This window comes from Ornithorhynchus anatinus, chromosome 14 (genome assembly GCF_004115215.2).
Source record: "Ornithorhynchus anatinus isolate Pmale09 chromosome 14, mOrnAna1.pri.v4, whole genome shotgun sequence".
Classification (NCBI taxonomy): domain Eukaryota; kingdom Metazoa; phylum Chordata; class Mammalia; order Monotremata; family Ornithorhynchidae; genus Ornithorhynchus; species Ornithorhynchus anatinus.
In genome coordinates this window covers 2,071,902-2,089,264 of record NC_041741.1, presented here as the reverse complement: position 1 = coordinate 2,089,264, position 17,363 = coordinate 2,071,902, and the positions used below count along the sequence as shown (strand labels likewise).

Below are 17,363 nucleotides of genomic sequence, written 5' to 3'. Positions count from 1 at the left end.
GATAATAGCAGTATTTGTTCAACACTTCTATATAGCTGGGGGAGATACAGGGTGAACACACCGGACGCAGTCCCTGTCGGGGCTCACGGCCCGGGGGGAAGGAGAGAGAAGCAGCGTGGCTCAGTGGAAAGAGCCCGGGCTTGGGAGTCAGAGGTCATGGATTCGAATCCTACTCCGCCACTTGTCAGCTTTGTGACCGTGGGCAGGTCGCTTCACTTCTCTGTGCCTCAGTTCCCTCATCTGTAAAAAGGGGATTGACTGTGAGCCTCACGTGGGACGCCCCGACGACCCCGTATCTCCCCCAGCGCTTAGAACGGTGCTCTGCACAGAGTAAGCGCTTAACGGATACCGACGTTATGAACAGGTATCTCATGCCCATTTTACAGATGAAGAAATCGAGGCACAGAGATGGGCGGTGACTCGCCCCCAGATCATCCAGCTGGCCAGTGGCGGAGCCGGGATGAGAACCCAGGTCAAGAGCACAGGACTAACCTCCTGCCCCGGTGGAATCAAACTCTCCGCTCTACCCCCGGCTAGTGACGCCGGGATCATTTACTCTGCATTTTAATGACCCGCCGCACCTCGTTAGAAGGAAATAAATTCCGATCCCTAACTTTTAAAATTAAAACCCGGCTCAATCGGATAGTCTCTAAAGCACAGAAAGGTAAATACTACTATCTGTTATAATGAATTATTGACAATTTTACCACATCGCCTAGTACATATTAATATAGAAGAATACACATTATCGGCAGGGCGGTGTTGACTGTGTACTAATCCATTCCACCTGCTCAAATATTAGTGCAAATAATTATATATTTGTAAGGCATCATTGCTGTCAGTGCTGTCTGGTTCAAATTCAACGCTTTCAGAATAAATGCCTCTCCCCTGAAGTTGTTTGCTGTCGGGGACATGATACAGAGTAGAACTCAAATTGATTTCGGAAGGAGAGGTAAACTGTGTACCTTCAGAGACTCACTTGACAAAGACTCAACTTTATTTTAATAATTTACTCGGCGAGGAAAAAAAAAAAGACCGAACGACGAATAACGGAGAGGGAGGCGGCGCGGGAATGGAAGTCGGGAGATCTGGGTCCCGAGCCCACCTCCGCCAGAGAAGCAGCGCGGCTCAGTGGAAAGAGCCCGGGCTTGGGAGTCAGAGGTCATGGGTTCAAATCCCCGTTCAGCCGCTCGTTCGTTCCTTCGGTCGTAGTTACTGCTCTGGATAATAATCGCGTCTGGTAATAGTATAATTATTCTCCAGATGCGGCTACTGAGGCACAGAGAAGTGAAGTGACCTGTCCAAGGTCACGCAGCAGACACGCGGAGGAGCCGGGATTGGAACCCACGGCCTCCCGACCCCCAGGCCCGGGCCCCAGCCACCTCGCCACGCTGCTCCTCCAACAGGCCGGTGCCGCGGGAAAACCCCGACACCGTGCCCCGTCCGCAAGGCGTACCGGGGGAGAGAGAGACGTCTGTCATCGGCAGGGAGGGGGGGTCCCCGGCTGGGAGAAAAGTGGAAAGAGCGGGGATAGAGATGGGAAAGGAGCGAGTGGGGACCGTCAGGTGAGCTCAGAAGGAACGGAGAAAGAGAACTGAGCAATAACAGCCAAAGGGAGCAGATAAGTAAGATGGGGCAGGTTCAGGGACCGCTTTGAATCCACTAAATGATGCTTTGAACCGGGGTCCTGCGGAGATGAGGGGAAAACCTTAAAAGAGACGCATTGACTTTACTTCCAGCCACCCAATTATTTTACATTCCGAGTTCAAGGGGGAGGGGGTGAGTATAATTGGACACGGGGGAAGGAAAGTACAGTCAAAGAGGCAGGGAAAACTCACTACCTGGTAACGGCTTGCCGTCTCTCCTCAAGCCGTCACTTGAAACTCCTTTTGATGGTTTCTTCCTCCGTTTCTCAAGGTCAAACATCCAGTGGGAGAGCAGACCTACCCCTCGACTACGAACTGCTTCTTCCCCACTCGCGATCAAGACGTATTCAAGTTCCATCTTGAACATACGGAGTTCAGGACTAGAAAGGACCCGATTTATAAACCGCGTCTCCATTTTAAGTATATTAAAAAAAACAAAAGGACGAAGGAAACACTGGCTTCATTCAGAGCCACTTGAAATGATCCAGTTTTCCTGTCCGAATCTGTATTTCCTTCAAGTGTCTTCTTGGGCTCGGCTGGCAGAAGGCCAACTGCGTCATCTACCAGCTCACCCGAATGTTCATTTCTCACACTACCCAAGTGCCGCTTTTCAGGAGGAAGAAAACACGCAACCTTTCAGCACATCGTGAAAAATCCCGTTGCCATCCGATACTACAGAATTTTTGTCCCTTAAAGACCGCGAGCCAATTAAATGCCCAAATCCAATCAGTCACTGATATTTATCAAGAGCTTCCTGTGTGCGGAGCATCGTACTAAGCGCTCGGTAGAGTACGAGGGAGTCGGTGGACACAATCCCTGCCCAAAACAAGCTTGCAGTCTAGTGAGGGGCTTCTGTCATACGATACCTCGGCGGCGTGGCTCAGGGGAAAGAGCACGGGCTTTGGAGTCAGAGATCATGGGTTCGAATCCCGGCTCTGCCACTCGTCAACTGGGTGACTGTGGGCGAGCCACTTCACTTCTCTGCGCCTCAGTGACCTCATCTGGAAAATGGGGGTTAAGTCTGTGAGCCCCACGTGGGACAACCTGATTCCCTTGTGTCTCCCCCAGCGCTTAGAACAGTGCTCTGCACATAGTAAGCGCTTAACAGAGACCAACATTATTATTATTATTACCCTATTTATTTTGTTAATGAAATGTACATCGCCTTGATTCTATTTATTTGCTATTGTTTTAATATGTTCATCCCCTCGATTCTATTTACTGCTATAGTTCTCGTCCGTCCGTCTCCCCCGATTAGACCGTGAGCCCGTCAAAGGGCGGGGACCGTCTCCGTCTGTTACCCATTTGTCCATTCCAAGCGCTTAGTACGGTGCTCTGCACAGAGTAAGCGCTCAATAAATACTATTGAATGAATGAATGAATGAATGATTCAGACCAGAGACAGATTTTATAACTTAAACTGTTCGAAAGGAGGTGGGAATTCACAGGTGTAATTAAAGTACGAGCACCGCGCGTTTCTCGCTAGGCTTTTTCTTGACAATTTGCATCTGGCAATCACTCTCCCCACCTTCGAAGCCTCACGGAAGGCTCCAAGAGGCCTTCCCTGACTAGGGACCTCATTTCCGCCTCTCCCATTCCCTTCCGCTACTCTTCTGCACATGGATTTCCCCCCATTCACCCCGGTCGCCCCCGGAGAGTTTCCAGTCTCCCGCCAGCCTCGACCACCGGGAGAGCCGAGCGGGGCCCCGTCCATCCCATTCGTAGCCTGGCCGGTGGCCAGCGAGCGGAAGGCCATCGTCTTTCATCGGCACGGGAGAGAGCGGAGGGCGGAGACTCGCGTTTACCGCGCGGGGGGACTTAAACCACTCCGGCATTTTTACCGAGAAAACTCTACGGATCCACTACCAGAACGACCGCAGATGGCGGTGGGGCACACTGGGAGACGCGTCCGGGGTGTTGCCGCGGGTCGGAGGCGACCCGACGGCGTAAGGCGAGACCTCAGCCCCACGGCACTTGTGCACGAACCCGTGGTTTACTCGTATTAATGTCCGTCACCACTTCTAGGCCGCGAGCCCGCCGTGGACGGGGAACGCGTCTACCAACTCGGTTACATCGTACTCTCCCAAGTCTCAACACAGTGCCCCGCACCCAGTAAGCGCTCGGCGCGATCGAAAACCCCCCCCGTTTGAAAACCCGATGGCTGCAGTCGAGTCTCCCCCTCTGTTCCGCGTGCTTTTCTGCCAGAGGCCCCTCCGCCCCACCAGATGCCCTCCGTGAGCCGACTACGGTGTAAGGACTGGACGAACAGCTTCAGCCCTCTTTCCTAATTTGACCGCAGCGGGTTACCACCGTCCTCCGCCCCGGCCCTACCGCTTCCCACGTGCCGACTCGCTGCCTTTCTGCCCGAAGCCCCCGGGGTTGAGGTCGGAGATCGATCGGGAAAGCGGGGGGCAACGGGGTGTGGTTTGGAAGGGGATAACTGCCCCTTTGATTCAGTCCTGGCACACCCCGGTCTCTGTCGCCATGGCTTTGGCTGGCGTTAGGAGTCAGGGCTGTGGGGGGACGATGGCTATTACGGACAATAATAACGATCATAATAACAGTTAAGAGCTATGTGCCAGGCCCAGTACGAAGGAAATTAGGTTGGACAGAATCCCTGTCCCCCGTGGAGCTCAGTCTTGATCCCCATTTTACATATGAGGCAACTGAGGCACGGAGAAGTGACTTGCCCAGGGCGACACAGCAGACAAGTGGCGGACCCGGATTAGAACCCAGGTCTTTCCGACTCTCAGGACCGTGCTCTTATCCGCTAGACCACACTGCTACTTGGGGGGGGGGGGGGGCGGTGAAGGGGGGGGAAGAGGGAAGAACAGCAAGAACTGCTTCTAGAGAAGCAGCGCGGCTCAGTGGAAAGAGCTTTGGAGTCAGAGATCATGGGTTCGAATGTCAGCTCTGTCACTGGTCAGCTGTGCGACTGCGGGCAGGCCATTCAACTTCTCTATGCCTCAGTTCCCTCATCTGTAAAATGGGGATTAAGACTGTGAGCCCCACGTGGGACCGCCTGATTCCCCCGTGTCTACCCAAGTGCTCTGCACATGGTAAGCGCTTAACAAATACCAACATCATCATTATTATTATTATTATTATTAAGAACTGCCATGGTGGCTGCTGGGTTTGGAGTTGAAGGTGAAAGAGAGGAGAGGGGTTCTGCGCTAGCGAGAGGAGGATTGGGTGCGAGAGGCAGGTACTGGGTGCGAGAGGCAGGTGGTGGTAGGACTCAATCTACACGCCGGAAACTGCTTCCGCTCAGCATCAGCTGGTCCGTGGCGGCTCCTTCTGGGTGAAGGGGCCGAGGAGGTGAAGGTGGGAGACGGGGGGCCGCGGCCGGAACCAGAATCCGGGAATCCTGACGCCCAGGCTTGGGCGAGTTAACCTGTAAGGCTCTGGGAGGCGGGCTTTGTAAAGAGCATGGTGTAGTGAAGCGGCGTGGCTCAGTGGAAAGAGCGCGGGCTTTGGAGTCAGAGGTCATGGTTTCGCATCCCGGCTCGGCCACTTGTCGGCTGTGTGACTCTGGGCGAGTCCCTTCACTTCTCGGTGCCTCAGTGACCTCATCTGTAAAATGGGGCTGAAGACTGTGAGCCCCACGTGGGACGACCTGATTCCCTTGCGTCTACCCCAGCGCCTTAGAACGGTGCTCGGCACGTAGGAAGCGCTTAACAGATACCGACATTATTAACGTTATTTTAGCGGATACAGCACGGGTCCGGGAGTCAGAAGGACCTGGGTTCAAAGTCCAGCTCCTCCGCTTCTTTGCTTTATGACCTACACTCAGTTCATTCAGATGTATTTAGTAAGCACTTACGGCGTGCAGAGCACTGTACTGAGTACTTGGAAAAGAACAAAATAATAAACAGTGACAATCCCCGCCCACAACCGGCTCATAGTCTGGGGGGCGGGGGGGACGGGGACAGGACACAAGCATCAGTACAGATAAATAAAATTACAGATAGACACAAGTGCTGTGGGGCTGGGAGCAAGAGCAAAGGGAGCAAGTCGGCAAGTCACTTCTCTGTGCCTCAGTTAGCTCATCTGTAAAATGGGGGTTAAGACCGGGAGCCCCACGTGGGACACGGACTCTGCCCAACCCGGTTATCTGGCACCTACCCCGGGTGCTTACTACAGTACCTGGCTCATAGTAGGTGCTTAACAAATACCATTGAAAAGAGTTCAGAGTCGCAGAGGTGTTCATTAGGGATCAGCCTACTTGGAGGTCTTTAACGAAGACAAGAAAATTGGTTTACACCCTCAGTGGGACATGTGCTTCACTAACGACGAGAAGCCACCGTCGCCAGCGCAGGCTTCCACTACACAGCCTCGTCGTCGTGTTGCGACCCTTCACCGTGTTGCGACGTCACGCTCTGAATGACTAACAAAAATTAAACCACAGTTTAGCGGTATCTATTATTACCACAGCCAGCCCGTGACACAATTTTCTTTTACGCAGAGGTCCGGGGCAGATCTGAATTTATAACGTGAGCCTGGGGGAGAACAAACTCCACGATCCAGCCGTTCTGGAGACGGTCACATTTTCAAAGACTCTAATAATAATAATGTTGGTATCTGTTAAGCGCTTCCTACGTGCAGAGCGCCGTTCTAAGCGCTGGGGTAGACACAGGGGAATCAGGTCGTCCCACGAGGGGCTCACGGTCTTAATCCCCATTTTCCAGATGAGGGAACCGAGGCCCAGAGAAGTGAAGTGACTCGCCCACAGTCACACAGCTGACGAGTGGCAGAGCTGGGATTTGAACTCATGACCCCTGACTCCGAAGTCCACGCTCTTTCCACTGAGCCAAGCTGCTTCTCTATAATCTCCCTGCATTGTGGGGTAACACCTATAAGGCGAAAAAGGAAGAAGTAACCCACCCCGCCCACCCTCCACGATAATATCTTCTGAATTGAAGTTATGTTTAAAATGAAGCGTGATAGGTGGAAAACGTAAAAATGAAATGCCAGAAACACCTCGAGTCAATTTGTTTATTGAGCCGAAATGTTTACAGGTCAACATTTGTAAGCATTCACCTTGTGTCTTCTGTCACCAACCAACCTCTTTTGGGCCCGGTGGCAGGGTATCGCACGGGACTCAAGCATAGAAAAAAACCAACTACCAAAGGATTTAAGAAACAACGAAAATATATTCTACACCTTTGCCGATGAATTCAAAATCCCCACCGAAGACTTTCGAACCGCACCTGGGTGGGAAGTCTTAAAACGTTTATTGAATAATGTGCCAAGCGTCTACAGATTGGTGCCCTGTCCAAGGATCTTTAAATGGCCAGCAAAACCTCCGCCTTAAAACTGTTGGCTTTTAAGCGACGGAGGTGTCCTCTGAATGCACATCAGAGCTTTTTGAAATGGCAACTGTACACGCCTCTGCCTTTCTCCGGAGTCCAAAGCTTGCTATGGCTCCATCCTGGCCAACCAACAGAAGAACTCTGCAGCTCTCTGAAGCTGCCCCAATCTCCCGCAACGCTTTGACAGGGCCTGGCATAACGCACTTCCCGCGCTCACCTCGATAATACCGTGCTAAGACAGTGAAGGAGAACCAGGCAGGAGTGGCTGGCGCCGGTAACCGGTGTCTGGATCTGGAAGTTTTAGGAATTTGGATAGGGATAACTGAACACCGGAGAACAGATTTTTCAGAAGAAAACCCGCTTGCCAAAACTGGGGGGGGTGGGGGAGGAATCCTGTAAGAAGAGATAGAGAGCAGGACAAGACCGTGGGAGATAACGTGTCTGTGGGAAATTGGGAGAGGGAATACCCACTGAAAGAACACATTCGGAAGCAGGTTAGTTATCTTTCAGATCTCCTTTCGTCGGGAGAGTTACCAAGATATTTCACTATCGCCACGCTACACCGGCTAGATCCGTGTCGCTGGCGCCGATCACGCGTTTATGTGCCCGGAGGCCGGAGGAAGGCAGAGATTGGAAGGGAGGAGGAGAGACTCGGGCTAATCTGATTTGTTTCCAAGATTCGAGCGATTTCGCTTGTGTTTCCACTCCCCAATCCATTAACTGGAAGAGAAGACGTCTCGGTGCGATCGTCCGTCTCTCGCTACTTAGCCGGCGGGCTCTGCTGCCAGAGAGAAAGCTTTAAAAGCTTGCGGTGGTGTTAAATATGGGTAAGTGCACGTTTTCCTTGGGTGCAGATTCGAGCCGTGCTCATCCAGGTCTTTCCTTTGTGATCTTGAAAGAGAACAAACAAAAGTGGGCCTTCAAGAGAGGTTCGCTCCCCTGCGGAGGGGCTGAATTCGTTTATTAGAAAAAGGTCAACGTTAGTGTACTATGTAAACCGGAGTACCGGAGGTAAAACTAGAAATCCAAACTGTTCTGGGTGCCCTCCTGCCTGAAGCCTGCATCCAACTTTTCACCCACCTAGTGAGGTCATTTATTGGTGCACGGAAGAAAGCGCATCTTTGTCGGGCTGAAGCTACCTTTGCATTTTGGAAAAATTCCACCCAGCGAATGAAAAGCCCTCGGAAAGATGACAAAACGATCCAGACGCGCCTCAACTCATCTGACCGATCATTAGCTGGGCTGAAGTTGCAAGGCATTAAACCGGCGAGGAAGGCTTCGGCTCAGTTCTTTATCAGAGGGGGAAGCCGGAGCCCATCGAGAGCGGTGAAAGAAACCCCGTCGGAGCCTCCCCGCCAGAAAACGTCGTCCAGAACCAAGCCGGTGACCAACTCTCGCTCCAGAATTGACTTCTACAGCAGCAAGAGTGGAACGGAACTACCCGGGGACAGAAGTGTCAAGAAGGAAGGACTGAGCTCCTTTCATTCACTTAAGCAAAAATCAGGTGGAAACTTGGCTGCTACTCTGTCATCCAACTCCCCCCCCCCCCGCCCCCGCAAAACAAACCCCAAACCGAACAACCGAGATTTCCGGGGCCGAACCCGCTGTGCTTTTCAAAGTTCGGGGCTGGGCTCGGTACACCGCTTCGCTCTTGCCGGCTGGGCTTCAGCTGAAGTGGCGAGCCAGGCGGGCGGATCGGTAGTCGGCGCGGAGCTGCACGAAGGAGTGGAGTATGTTCTTGTCCAGATTGGCAAGCTGTTCTCCCGAGCAGACCTGCTTCAAGTTATCTGGGGCCACGACCAGGAGGTTGCAGAGGGCGTGCAGCGTGTCAAAAAGCTGCAATACTAGCGGAATCTGCGGCGAGAGGAGAGGGAGGGAACCACACACAAAAAACCAGACCATCAGCCACAAGTTCAAAGAGAAGCACGCCTAATCGCTTCCGCCCGTTTTCTACCGAAACCAATTTGTCCTTCGCTTCTGCGGTCGCCCGATCACCTTTAAAAGGCCACACGGCGGTGATCGGAAACAAAGGTCGCTGAATGCGAACGAAAACGGATTCTTCTGAAAGACTACAGCAACGGAAACAATTGCAGAACCTCAGAGCGGGATAAGTTCGGATTAAGGGTGACTCTTTGCAGGCAACAAAGAAACGAACCTTCGGGAACGCAACTGGAATCTGTGGGACAATGGGGAACATTTCTAGTCACTAACACAAACTCTAAAGCCGCTTCTCCCAGCCCGGGCTTTTCAAGGTGCAACTTTCACAACGACCTCCCTTTCAGACACCGCAGATTCGCAAAATCCTCCAATGGCAGTCGAGGCGGGAGCTTTTAACTCGAAAAGGCCGGTTTTAAGTTTCCTGGCTCGGAGCCTTTACTGAAACACTAGACGTGGAAACAGGTGTTAGCGGCAGACCGGAGGACACGGGTTAGTTAAGAATTCCTCACCGGCGAGATCTGGGAGACAGCGGGACAGGTTAAGAGGCTGGGGATCCCGACTCCGGAGCTTTTCCCCCAAGAGGCGGGATTCAGCCGTGGGAGATGGTTTTTGGGAGGTGGTGTCTGAATGCCGCACTGGGAGGGTTCCCGCCGGGCACAGGATTTTAGATTTTATCCTGCTACTCAAGTCTAGGTGCTGAGCAGCAACTCTGTCCACTCGAACACCAGAGCGAGCACTCATAGCTAACCTGGGGCTTGCGTCCTCCCAACGGACCCACAAACGACGATTTCAAGGCCCATGCCGATCTCTTTTTAAAGGGCGGAATTTTCAAAAGAGAGTTTTGTGTAGTTCCGAGCTACACAAGCTAGAAAGAGTTAGCAACGCCGCATTAACGTGACCCCGCCGGCCTGCCGCGAGTACTCGTTCTTCTCGGGCCGCATCGCTCGAGCCCGCCAGACGCAGCCGGATCCGAAGCGGTCCCCGCCCCACACGGGCCTCACGGTCTAAGAAGTAGGGAGGGCAGGGATGCTATCCTCAGTCTGCAAATGAGGAAACCGCCGACCGGAGAGGGTAGGTGATTTGCCCCAGGGCCCGCGGCAGGCTAAAAGCTGACCTGACTCCCAGCCCCATCCTCTTTCCACCAGGCCACGCCGCCTTCCCGGCGAATGCCGAACGGGATGCCGGAAACGAGTGGGCTGGTGGTCGTTTAGACAAAAAAAAAATCCACTCACCTTGAAGTCTTTGGCACACTTTCGGTATTCGGCCACATCACAGATCGCTAACATGCCACCCATGCAACTGTAAGAATATTGCTGTAGGTGCTCGTAAATAAGCCGGTGAAAACGCACTCCCAGCTCCATCAGGACGGTGTCCACGTTCTTCCCATCCATGGAATTTTTAATCTTTTCCACCTGCTTCCTGACATAGCCGCACACTTTGACACAGGCCTGCAGAACAATTGGGAAACTTCCCTCAAACCAACTCACATCCCTTAGTAATAATACTAATGACGACAATGACGGTCTTCGTTAAGCGCTTACTACGTGCCGAGCACCGTTCTAAGCGCTGGGTTAGATACAAGGGGATCGGATTGTCCCACGAGGGGCTCACAAGTCGTAACCCCCATTTTGCAGGCGAGGGAACCGAGGCCCAGAGAAGTGAAGTGACTTGCCCGAAGTCACACAGCCAACAAGTGGCGAAGCCGAGATTAGAACCCACGACCTCTGACTCCCAAGCCCGGCCTCCTGCCACGGAGCCACGCTGCTTCTCCAGCACTTTTCTCCAGTATCCTTTGTACAAGCAACACCACAGAAGAAAATCAACAGCTACGAGGAAAATCCGAAGCAGTACTCAGGATATCCATTTCCTCTTCAAAATACATGAAACCTTCATGATTTACGGACAAAACCAGACGAAGTCGTACTCACATTAGTGTACTGGATCAAGACGTTGTTTTCATCTTCTGGTTTGAAATCAGTTTTCTTCTGTTCACCAGCCAAGATGTGTTTCATCTGCCCCATCATGCAATTCAGTGTCCTTTCGGAGGGAAAAAAAAAATGGCATATAGGCTTGACTAAACGATTTATTACGACTTGGCTTTACTTTCTGAACCAAATAGTCAAAAGAACCCACGTTCCGGCTAATGGGAAAAAATCCAGAAAAGGGAACCCCCACTGATTTAATTCATCTGAATTAATGAAAGAGGTTTGAATTCTGGGAAGAGATGGATTGCCCCCTCTTAGAGACGGTGGTTCAAGCCTCCCCTCCCGGATAACTGGGGGGAGAAACGTCACGGTCCCCCATCTAGCTCCGAGCCGGAAGGCTGGGGTGACCACTCTGCACCCCAAAAATCCTCAGGGGTGGCCACACTGGGAGTGGAGAGAGGAGACCGAGGTTCGACCGCTGTTTTCCACGAGAGGCTTCGTGCTCACCACAGGAAGCCTGAATGCTGCACTGCCCGCTTATGAAGGGAAGCCATCGTTAATTATAATCACAATAATAACTGGGGTGTTGTTTAAGCGCTTCCCATGTGCCGAGCGCTGTACTAAGTACTGGGGGGAGAGACAAGATAATCAGGTCAGCCACGATTTCTATCCTACATGGGGACAACGGTCTATAAGATAGGGAGAACAGGCATTTTATCCCCATTTTACACATGAGGAAAACGGGAGCCAGAGAAGTTTAGCGACTTGCCCAAGGTCGCACAGCAGGCAAGCGGCTGAACTGGGATTAGAACCCGGGTCCTCCGACTCCCAGGCCCAAGCTCCTTCCACTCGAACGTGCTACTTCTCACACTAAGACCCAGAGTGTGGTTAAAATAACTGTGGTACTTGTTAAGCGCCAGGCAGCACCGAACTAAGTGTCGGGGTAGATACATGATAATCGCGTCTCACACGGAGTTTACAGTCTGAGTCGGAGGGAGAACGGACATTAAGTCCCCACCTTGCAGATGAGGGACCCACGACCCAGAGAAGCGAAGTGACCTGTCCAAGATCTCACAGCGCGGACGGGGCGGAATCAGAACCCAGGTCGTCTGACTCCTAGGCCTGCGCTCTTTCCACTAGGCCACGCTGCTTCTCTTGCAGTGAGGCCCACGAGAAAAATCGAAAAGGACAGAGATGATTTCCCCTAGAGAAGATCAGGTTACGTGGTGATTTATCCCTCGGAAGGCTGTAGGCCACGCCATGCTTGGGTCGGACCAGTACTCCGTCTGGCTCGGGTTCCGATTCCAACAGGGACAACGGAAGCGCTCAGTAAATACGACGGAATGGATGACAGAACTGTGCAGTTGACGCCCTCCGTGACATCCACCCCAGTGATTAACATCGTATCACTGACTACCCGCAACTTTCCCTCCCGCAACCCCTCCTGGACCTTTCACCCACTGATTTGCCCAATGCACCCTGTGCTAAGTGCCCACACCCCACGGGGCGAAGAGGTGGAGGTGGCTATCTAAGAGAAGGAGAGTGGTTTCAAAGTATGCAGCTGCACCCGGGTTTAAAACCACACCAAACACAAAACTACTTCACAGATCGATTTAAAAAAAAAAAAAAAAAAAGATTCAGGGGATCCACGCGGTAAAATTTCCACCCCGACTTACCGATCGATGCCGGTGTCCAGTTTCATCTCCATTTGTTCGATTATATCTTTTTTCTTCTGGAGGCATTCCGACAGTTTTGGAGACGAGCTGGGAGAATTTGCAAGGAAGAAAACCCGTGCAGTCGTTAAACGATCCCTATGCCAAAAGGTTCACGCCCGCCCTCATTTCTATTCCCGCCGTACAGGTACACGTAGTGAAACGAAGCTGGCGGTCTTTACTCGTTGCCCAACGTAGTTAAGGTGTTCTTTTGGGGGAACAGGAGGGAGAAGAAAAGTTCTCGGGGAGAGTTCCCATCCATTTCCTCCCACCTACCCCCGTCAAAGTTATTCTGCCGTCGTCTAGGAAGTCACTGCATGCGTTGCATTGCCAATACATTTTTTTTTTTTAATGGGATTTTTTAAGTGGTTACTACGTGCCAGGCACTGCATTACGCGCCGGGCCAGATACAGGATAATCGGGTCGGACACAGTGCGTACGGCAGGGAATGGCACAGCCGGGATTTGAACCTGGGCCTCCTGTCTGCCAGCCCCATGCTCTGCCTAGAAGTAAGAGCCCCCCCGCGTGCTTCTCCGGTTGCCCCGGCGTCCCTGAAGTCCCCGACTTCACATCCCACAGTCCGTGAGCTCGCTTGGCCCTCACACAAGTGAACTCTCTACATATTTGGAGTCGAGCGAGAGACCAGTGCAAATCGCAACATCTGCCTGACCTAATCAAAGGCATGAGGTGGTCATTAAACTGCTTGTCAAAGAGATGAAAAATAGTATTGGCCTGCTGCACGACATCCAAAAAGTACAGGTTTGCGGTTCTGGAATCAGAAGAAGGAATTCCTATGAAAAGAGAGAGGAGAAAAAGAACAGATTAGAGTTCACGAAGAAATATCCGTCTTGCCCTACGTTAACGCTAGTCGACGGTTACGTGATACGAAGAAAGGCGGAAAAAATACATTTCCCCAATGTTCCCGGTGAGTGTCTTTAGTTGTACTATTTGAATCGTCAAATAACAGCTGGGAATAACTGCGTATCTGAAACAACACTGAATACGTTTCCTGTGAATCGGACTTTTAAGTCCGATCCATAAACAGTATACTTCACCAAAGGGCTACAAATTTATCTTGAGATTAGGAAGGTGATTCATAGTTTAAAAACCATTTCCAGCATGCTCCAGGACATATACTTCAGAAAGCAAGCACAGTACTTACCAGCGAGTCCTGTTTCCAAGGCATAATCAATGTGCTCGATACACAAAAACTCCACAAGAATAGTAAAAATTCGAAACGCATTCCTTGGCAAATCAGATGGGTCGGAGAGCTTTAAAAACAAAAATGTAATCCTTCACATGGGTCTGAAAGAACATCGAAATTATTTTGCACACTGCACACGGACAACCGAAGAATAACTGTGGGATTTGTTAAGCGCTCACTATGTGCCAGACACTGTGCTACGCTCTGGGGTAGACAGGAGATAACAGGGTCGGACAGAGTCCATGTCCCACGTAGGGCTCATAGTCTTAATCCCCATTTTAGCTGGATGAGGGAACTGAAGAAGCTGCGTGGCTTAGCGGAAAGAGCCCGGGCTTGGGAGTCAGAGGACATGGGTTCTAATCCCGGCTCCGTCAGCTGTGTGACTTTGGTCAAGCCACTCGACTTCTCTGTGCCTCGGTGACCCCATCTGTCAAATGGGGATTAAGACTGCGAGCCCCTCACGCGACAACCTGATTACCTTGTATCTACCTCAGCGCTCAGAACAGACTAGGCTGTAAGCCCGTCAAAGGGCAGGGACTGTCTCTATCGGTTGCCCATTTGTACATTCCAAGAGCTTAGTACAGTGCTCTGCACGTAGTAAGCGCTCAATAAATATCACTGAATGAACAGTGCTTGGCACACAGTAAGCGCTTAACAAGTATCATAATTCTTATTATGTTCCCCACCCATGATGAGCTTACAGCCTAGAGGGGGAGAGGGACATTAATATGAACAAATAAACTTTGGGTATGTGTATAATAATGTTGGTATTTGTTAAGCTCTTACTATGTGCAGAGCACTGTTCTAAATGCCGGGGTAGATACAGAATAATCAGGTTGTCGCACGTGGGGCTCAAGCTAATCCTCATTTTACAGATGAGGTAACTGAGGCACACAGAAGTCAAGTGACTTGCCTACAGTCATACAGCTGACAAGTGGCAGAGCGGGGATTCGAACCCACGACCATTGACTCCCAAGCCTGGGCTCTTTCCATTGAGCCACGCTGCTTGAATGAGAGAGAGGAGTCACCGATTGACTCACTGGCCTCTTCCCTCCTAAATTCACACAACCCTTACTCCATATGGCTGCGGAGAAGAGCAATCCCATTACTATCACCTGCAGGAAGAGGGAAATCACTCAGTGGACTGCCTGGAGTCCTTTCCACTTTTCTTATTTGAAAAATTGGGGGGTTTCCACAAAATGAGAAAACCAAGACATTAGAGTTCATCGATTCTATCGTAAAACGTGGTCTGGCTTTTAAACGTTCACACTGGAACAGACAACAACTCGACGGCATCTTGACGACTCAGGCTGGTCGTATATTTGAAAAGTTAAAGGCTTTCTGAATGATTGAACTGCACAATTCAGCTTAAAGATTTAGGTAAAATTTCCAAAATCTTGGCCCAAGAAATGAACATCAAAATCTAAAAATTTTAAGACTACTAATGACATTTGAGTCTACGTTATTTACGCGTATTTATAAAAGCAGACAAAGTTAAAGATCATTAACAATACACATCTAGGATGATTTCTTCTTCTGCCCACTGGCTTGCTTTCAAATGTAAAAGACAATAATTGAAAAACTGCCAAAAAGTTATTTTATTATTTTAAAAGTGGCGGGGGGTGGGGGTGTGGAGAAAAAAGGATATAAACAGCAAGTAAAACGGAACATTTTATATCACGTTTTCAAAACTTGTTTTAAGGACTCCCGTGCCTTAAATAATAAGAAAATGTTAAAAAGGCTGTTTTAGACTGCTAGAAGCTCACACTCTTTGTCAAGGTCGGCAGCCACTCCTCAACCCCTACAGAAACCTGAAGGGCTGATTCACCATAATCAGGAAAGTTTCAGCCTCGACTAGTCATCTGTGAAGAGTCAGTTACAAAAAAAACCTAACAAAAAAACCCCAAAAGAAAAAAAAAACCCAAAAAACACTTGTTCTCAAAAAGGAGGAAGGTATTCACTTGAATTTCACCTGGGGAAACAAACCACTTAACCACACAGACAGAATTAATGCATGATTCTTCTTACCCTGTGACATCTTTCAAAGGCTTGCTTCGTTTCTTGTAAGAGATTAACCACCACTTCTTGGGACAAAAAGGTTTCACCGTGGGTGTCGATGCTTGGTCCCAGGGGTAAATTGGTACGCTGCCTAATTCTCTCCTTCAGATCCTGAATACTAGAACATCACAAATATAGGCCGTTTTTACCGGGTCCGGGGGGATAAATGCAAAATTGCATTAGCCGAATTCTAGAAGATCTCAAAAACTGGCATTTAGCGGATACGTTTACGCATTTGGGGATCCACTAGAGGATATCAGAGAAGCCCGAACTGACCCAAACTGTCAGGGAATGAATATCGCCAAACACAAGCTGCTGCTATTTTTTCTGGGTCTGCAACAGGGCGGGCGCTATTGGAAACAGCAAGCTGTGAAGCCAGACCTTCCCTTGTCATTCTCTCTCTCCCCTAAAGTCTATATTTTACTCTCATCTGGGAAGAGAGGTGCAGTTTGCAGGTTGGTAAACATGACTGCGCGTTCTCCTTGGCTCGTAAACATTAGAATTAGCTTTCCAACATATCATTTCCAAGTTTCCAATATAGTTTTCTCTCTTTTCTCTTTCTGCCTCTCTACACACACACACACGCCCGCCCGGACTTTCGAAATGCCCGCAGCTCGATATTCAATGCAGAGACTCACCCGCCTGTGCCAATAGATCTCTTCTGATGGTTTTTGGAATCATAATAGCGCTGCAGGATCATAGCACTTCGGCTTTTCAAGTAACCCGTTTCCACCTCGATATAATTATCCAGGTAGGAAAGGAAAATGGATTTGATAAGCTTTGATAAGAAAGTCTGCTTATCCGTTCCCAAATTAAACTCCATCAGCTTGCTGGAAAGGTTGGTCGTTCTTTCGGGGGGGAGAGAGAGAGAGAGGGGGGGGTAAAGATGCATTTGTTTATACTCTGTTGCGGAATTAAAGTGCCTTTTCCGATAGGATTTCTCCGCCTCGGTCCCCTCTAGCTGCCCCAACTATCTACCCAGCAAGTGACCCGGCTTTTCTCTTTCCCTTCTCGCCTCAGCACTGCGTTCTCTTTTGCGCTGACTGTTTCTCCCATTAGACTGCGGCCTCCCTGAGGGAAGAGGCCTTGTCGTCTTCAGCTAAATTCACCACACTAGCAGACGCTCCGGGCAAGCGACGACAGGTTGTCCCGCCAAAACCTGGTACGGGTCAGGATGCTCAACTCCCCTATCTACGGATGAGAACTGGAAGCTGCTGAATAAGTGGCCCCGGAGTGGCTTACGGCGGGAGAAACTTAGAATCAGTCTCAAATGCACGGAAAAATAATCGTGGTACTCATTAAGCACTAACTCTGTGACAAGCACCGGGGCAGGCACAGGGTAATCGGGTCAGACACAGGCTGATCGTTGGGACTAGACACGTGCTCGGGAGTCCGGGCGGAACCAGCACCTCCAGAGAAAGATCCTACGGGACCCCGTCAGGGTTTAGGGAGCTTTGGCTCATCTGTGGATTCAGCGGGACACACACCGAGCCCCGGCAGCTGCAGAAGGAATCTGTGCCTGCACGTCGCGAGCGATGCCTTAGTCTATTTAGAAATACGCAATCGCT

General features: G+C 50.7%; 1 protein-coding gene across 2 annotated transcripts in view; it reads right to left on the bottom strand.

Moving 5' to 3' along the window:
* Positions 1–6,627: 6,627 nt before the first annotated feature.
* Positions 6,628–17,363, bottom strand: part of EXOC5 (exocyst complex component 5) — a 34,420-nt gene continuing 23,684 nt past the window's right edge. Inside the window, exons 11-19 of one of the 2 annotated variants that reach the window (XM_001511902.5) lie at positions 16,434–16,643; positions 15,766–15,913; positions 13,696–13,804; positions 13,204–13,324; positions 12,498–12,584; positions 10,825–10,933; positions 10,129–10,344; positions 8,540–8,812; positions 6,628–7,849 (exon numbers count right to left, since the gene is read on the bottom strand). In XM_001511902.5, the coding sequence (XP_001511952.1) occupies positions 8,624–8,812; positions 10,129–10,344; positions 10,825–10,933; positions 12,498–12,584; positions 13,204–13,324; positions 13,696–13,804; positions 15,766–15,913; positions 16,434–16,643 (1,189 nt within the window). In that variant the 3' untranslated portion in view covers positions 6,628–7,849; positions 8,540–8,623. The remainder of the gene's footprint in view (positions 7,850–8,539; positions 8,813–10,128; positions 10,345–10,824; positions 10,934–12,497; positions 12,585–13,203; positions 13,325–13,695; positions 13,805–15,765; positions 15,914–16,433; positions 16,644–17,363) is intronic. The other variant, XM_007659516.3, reaches the window with a different exon arrangement.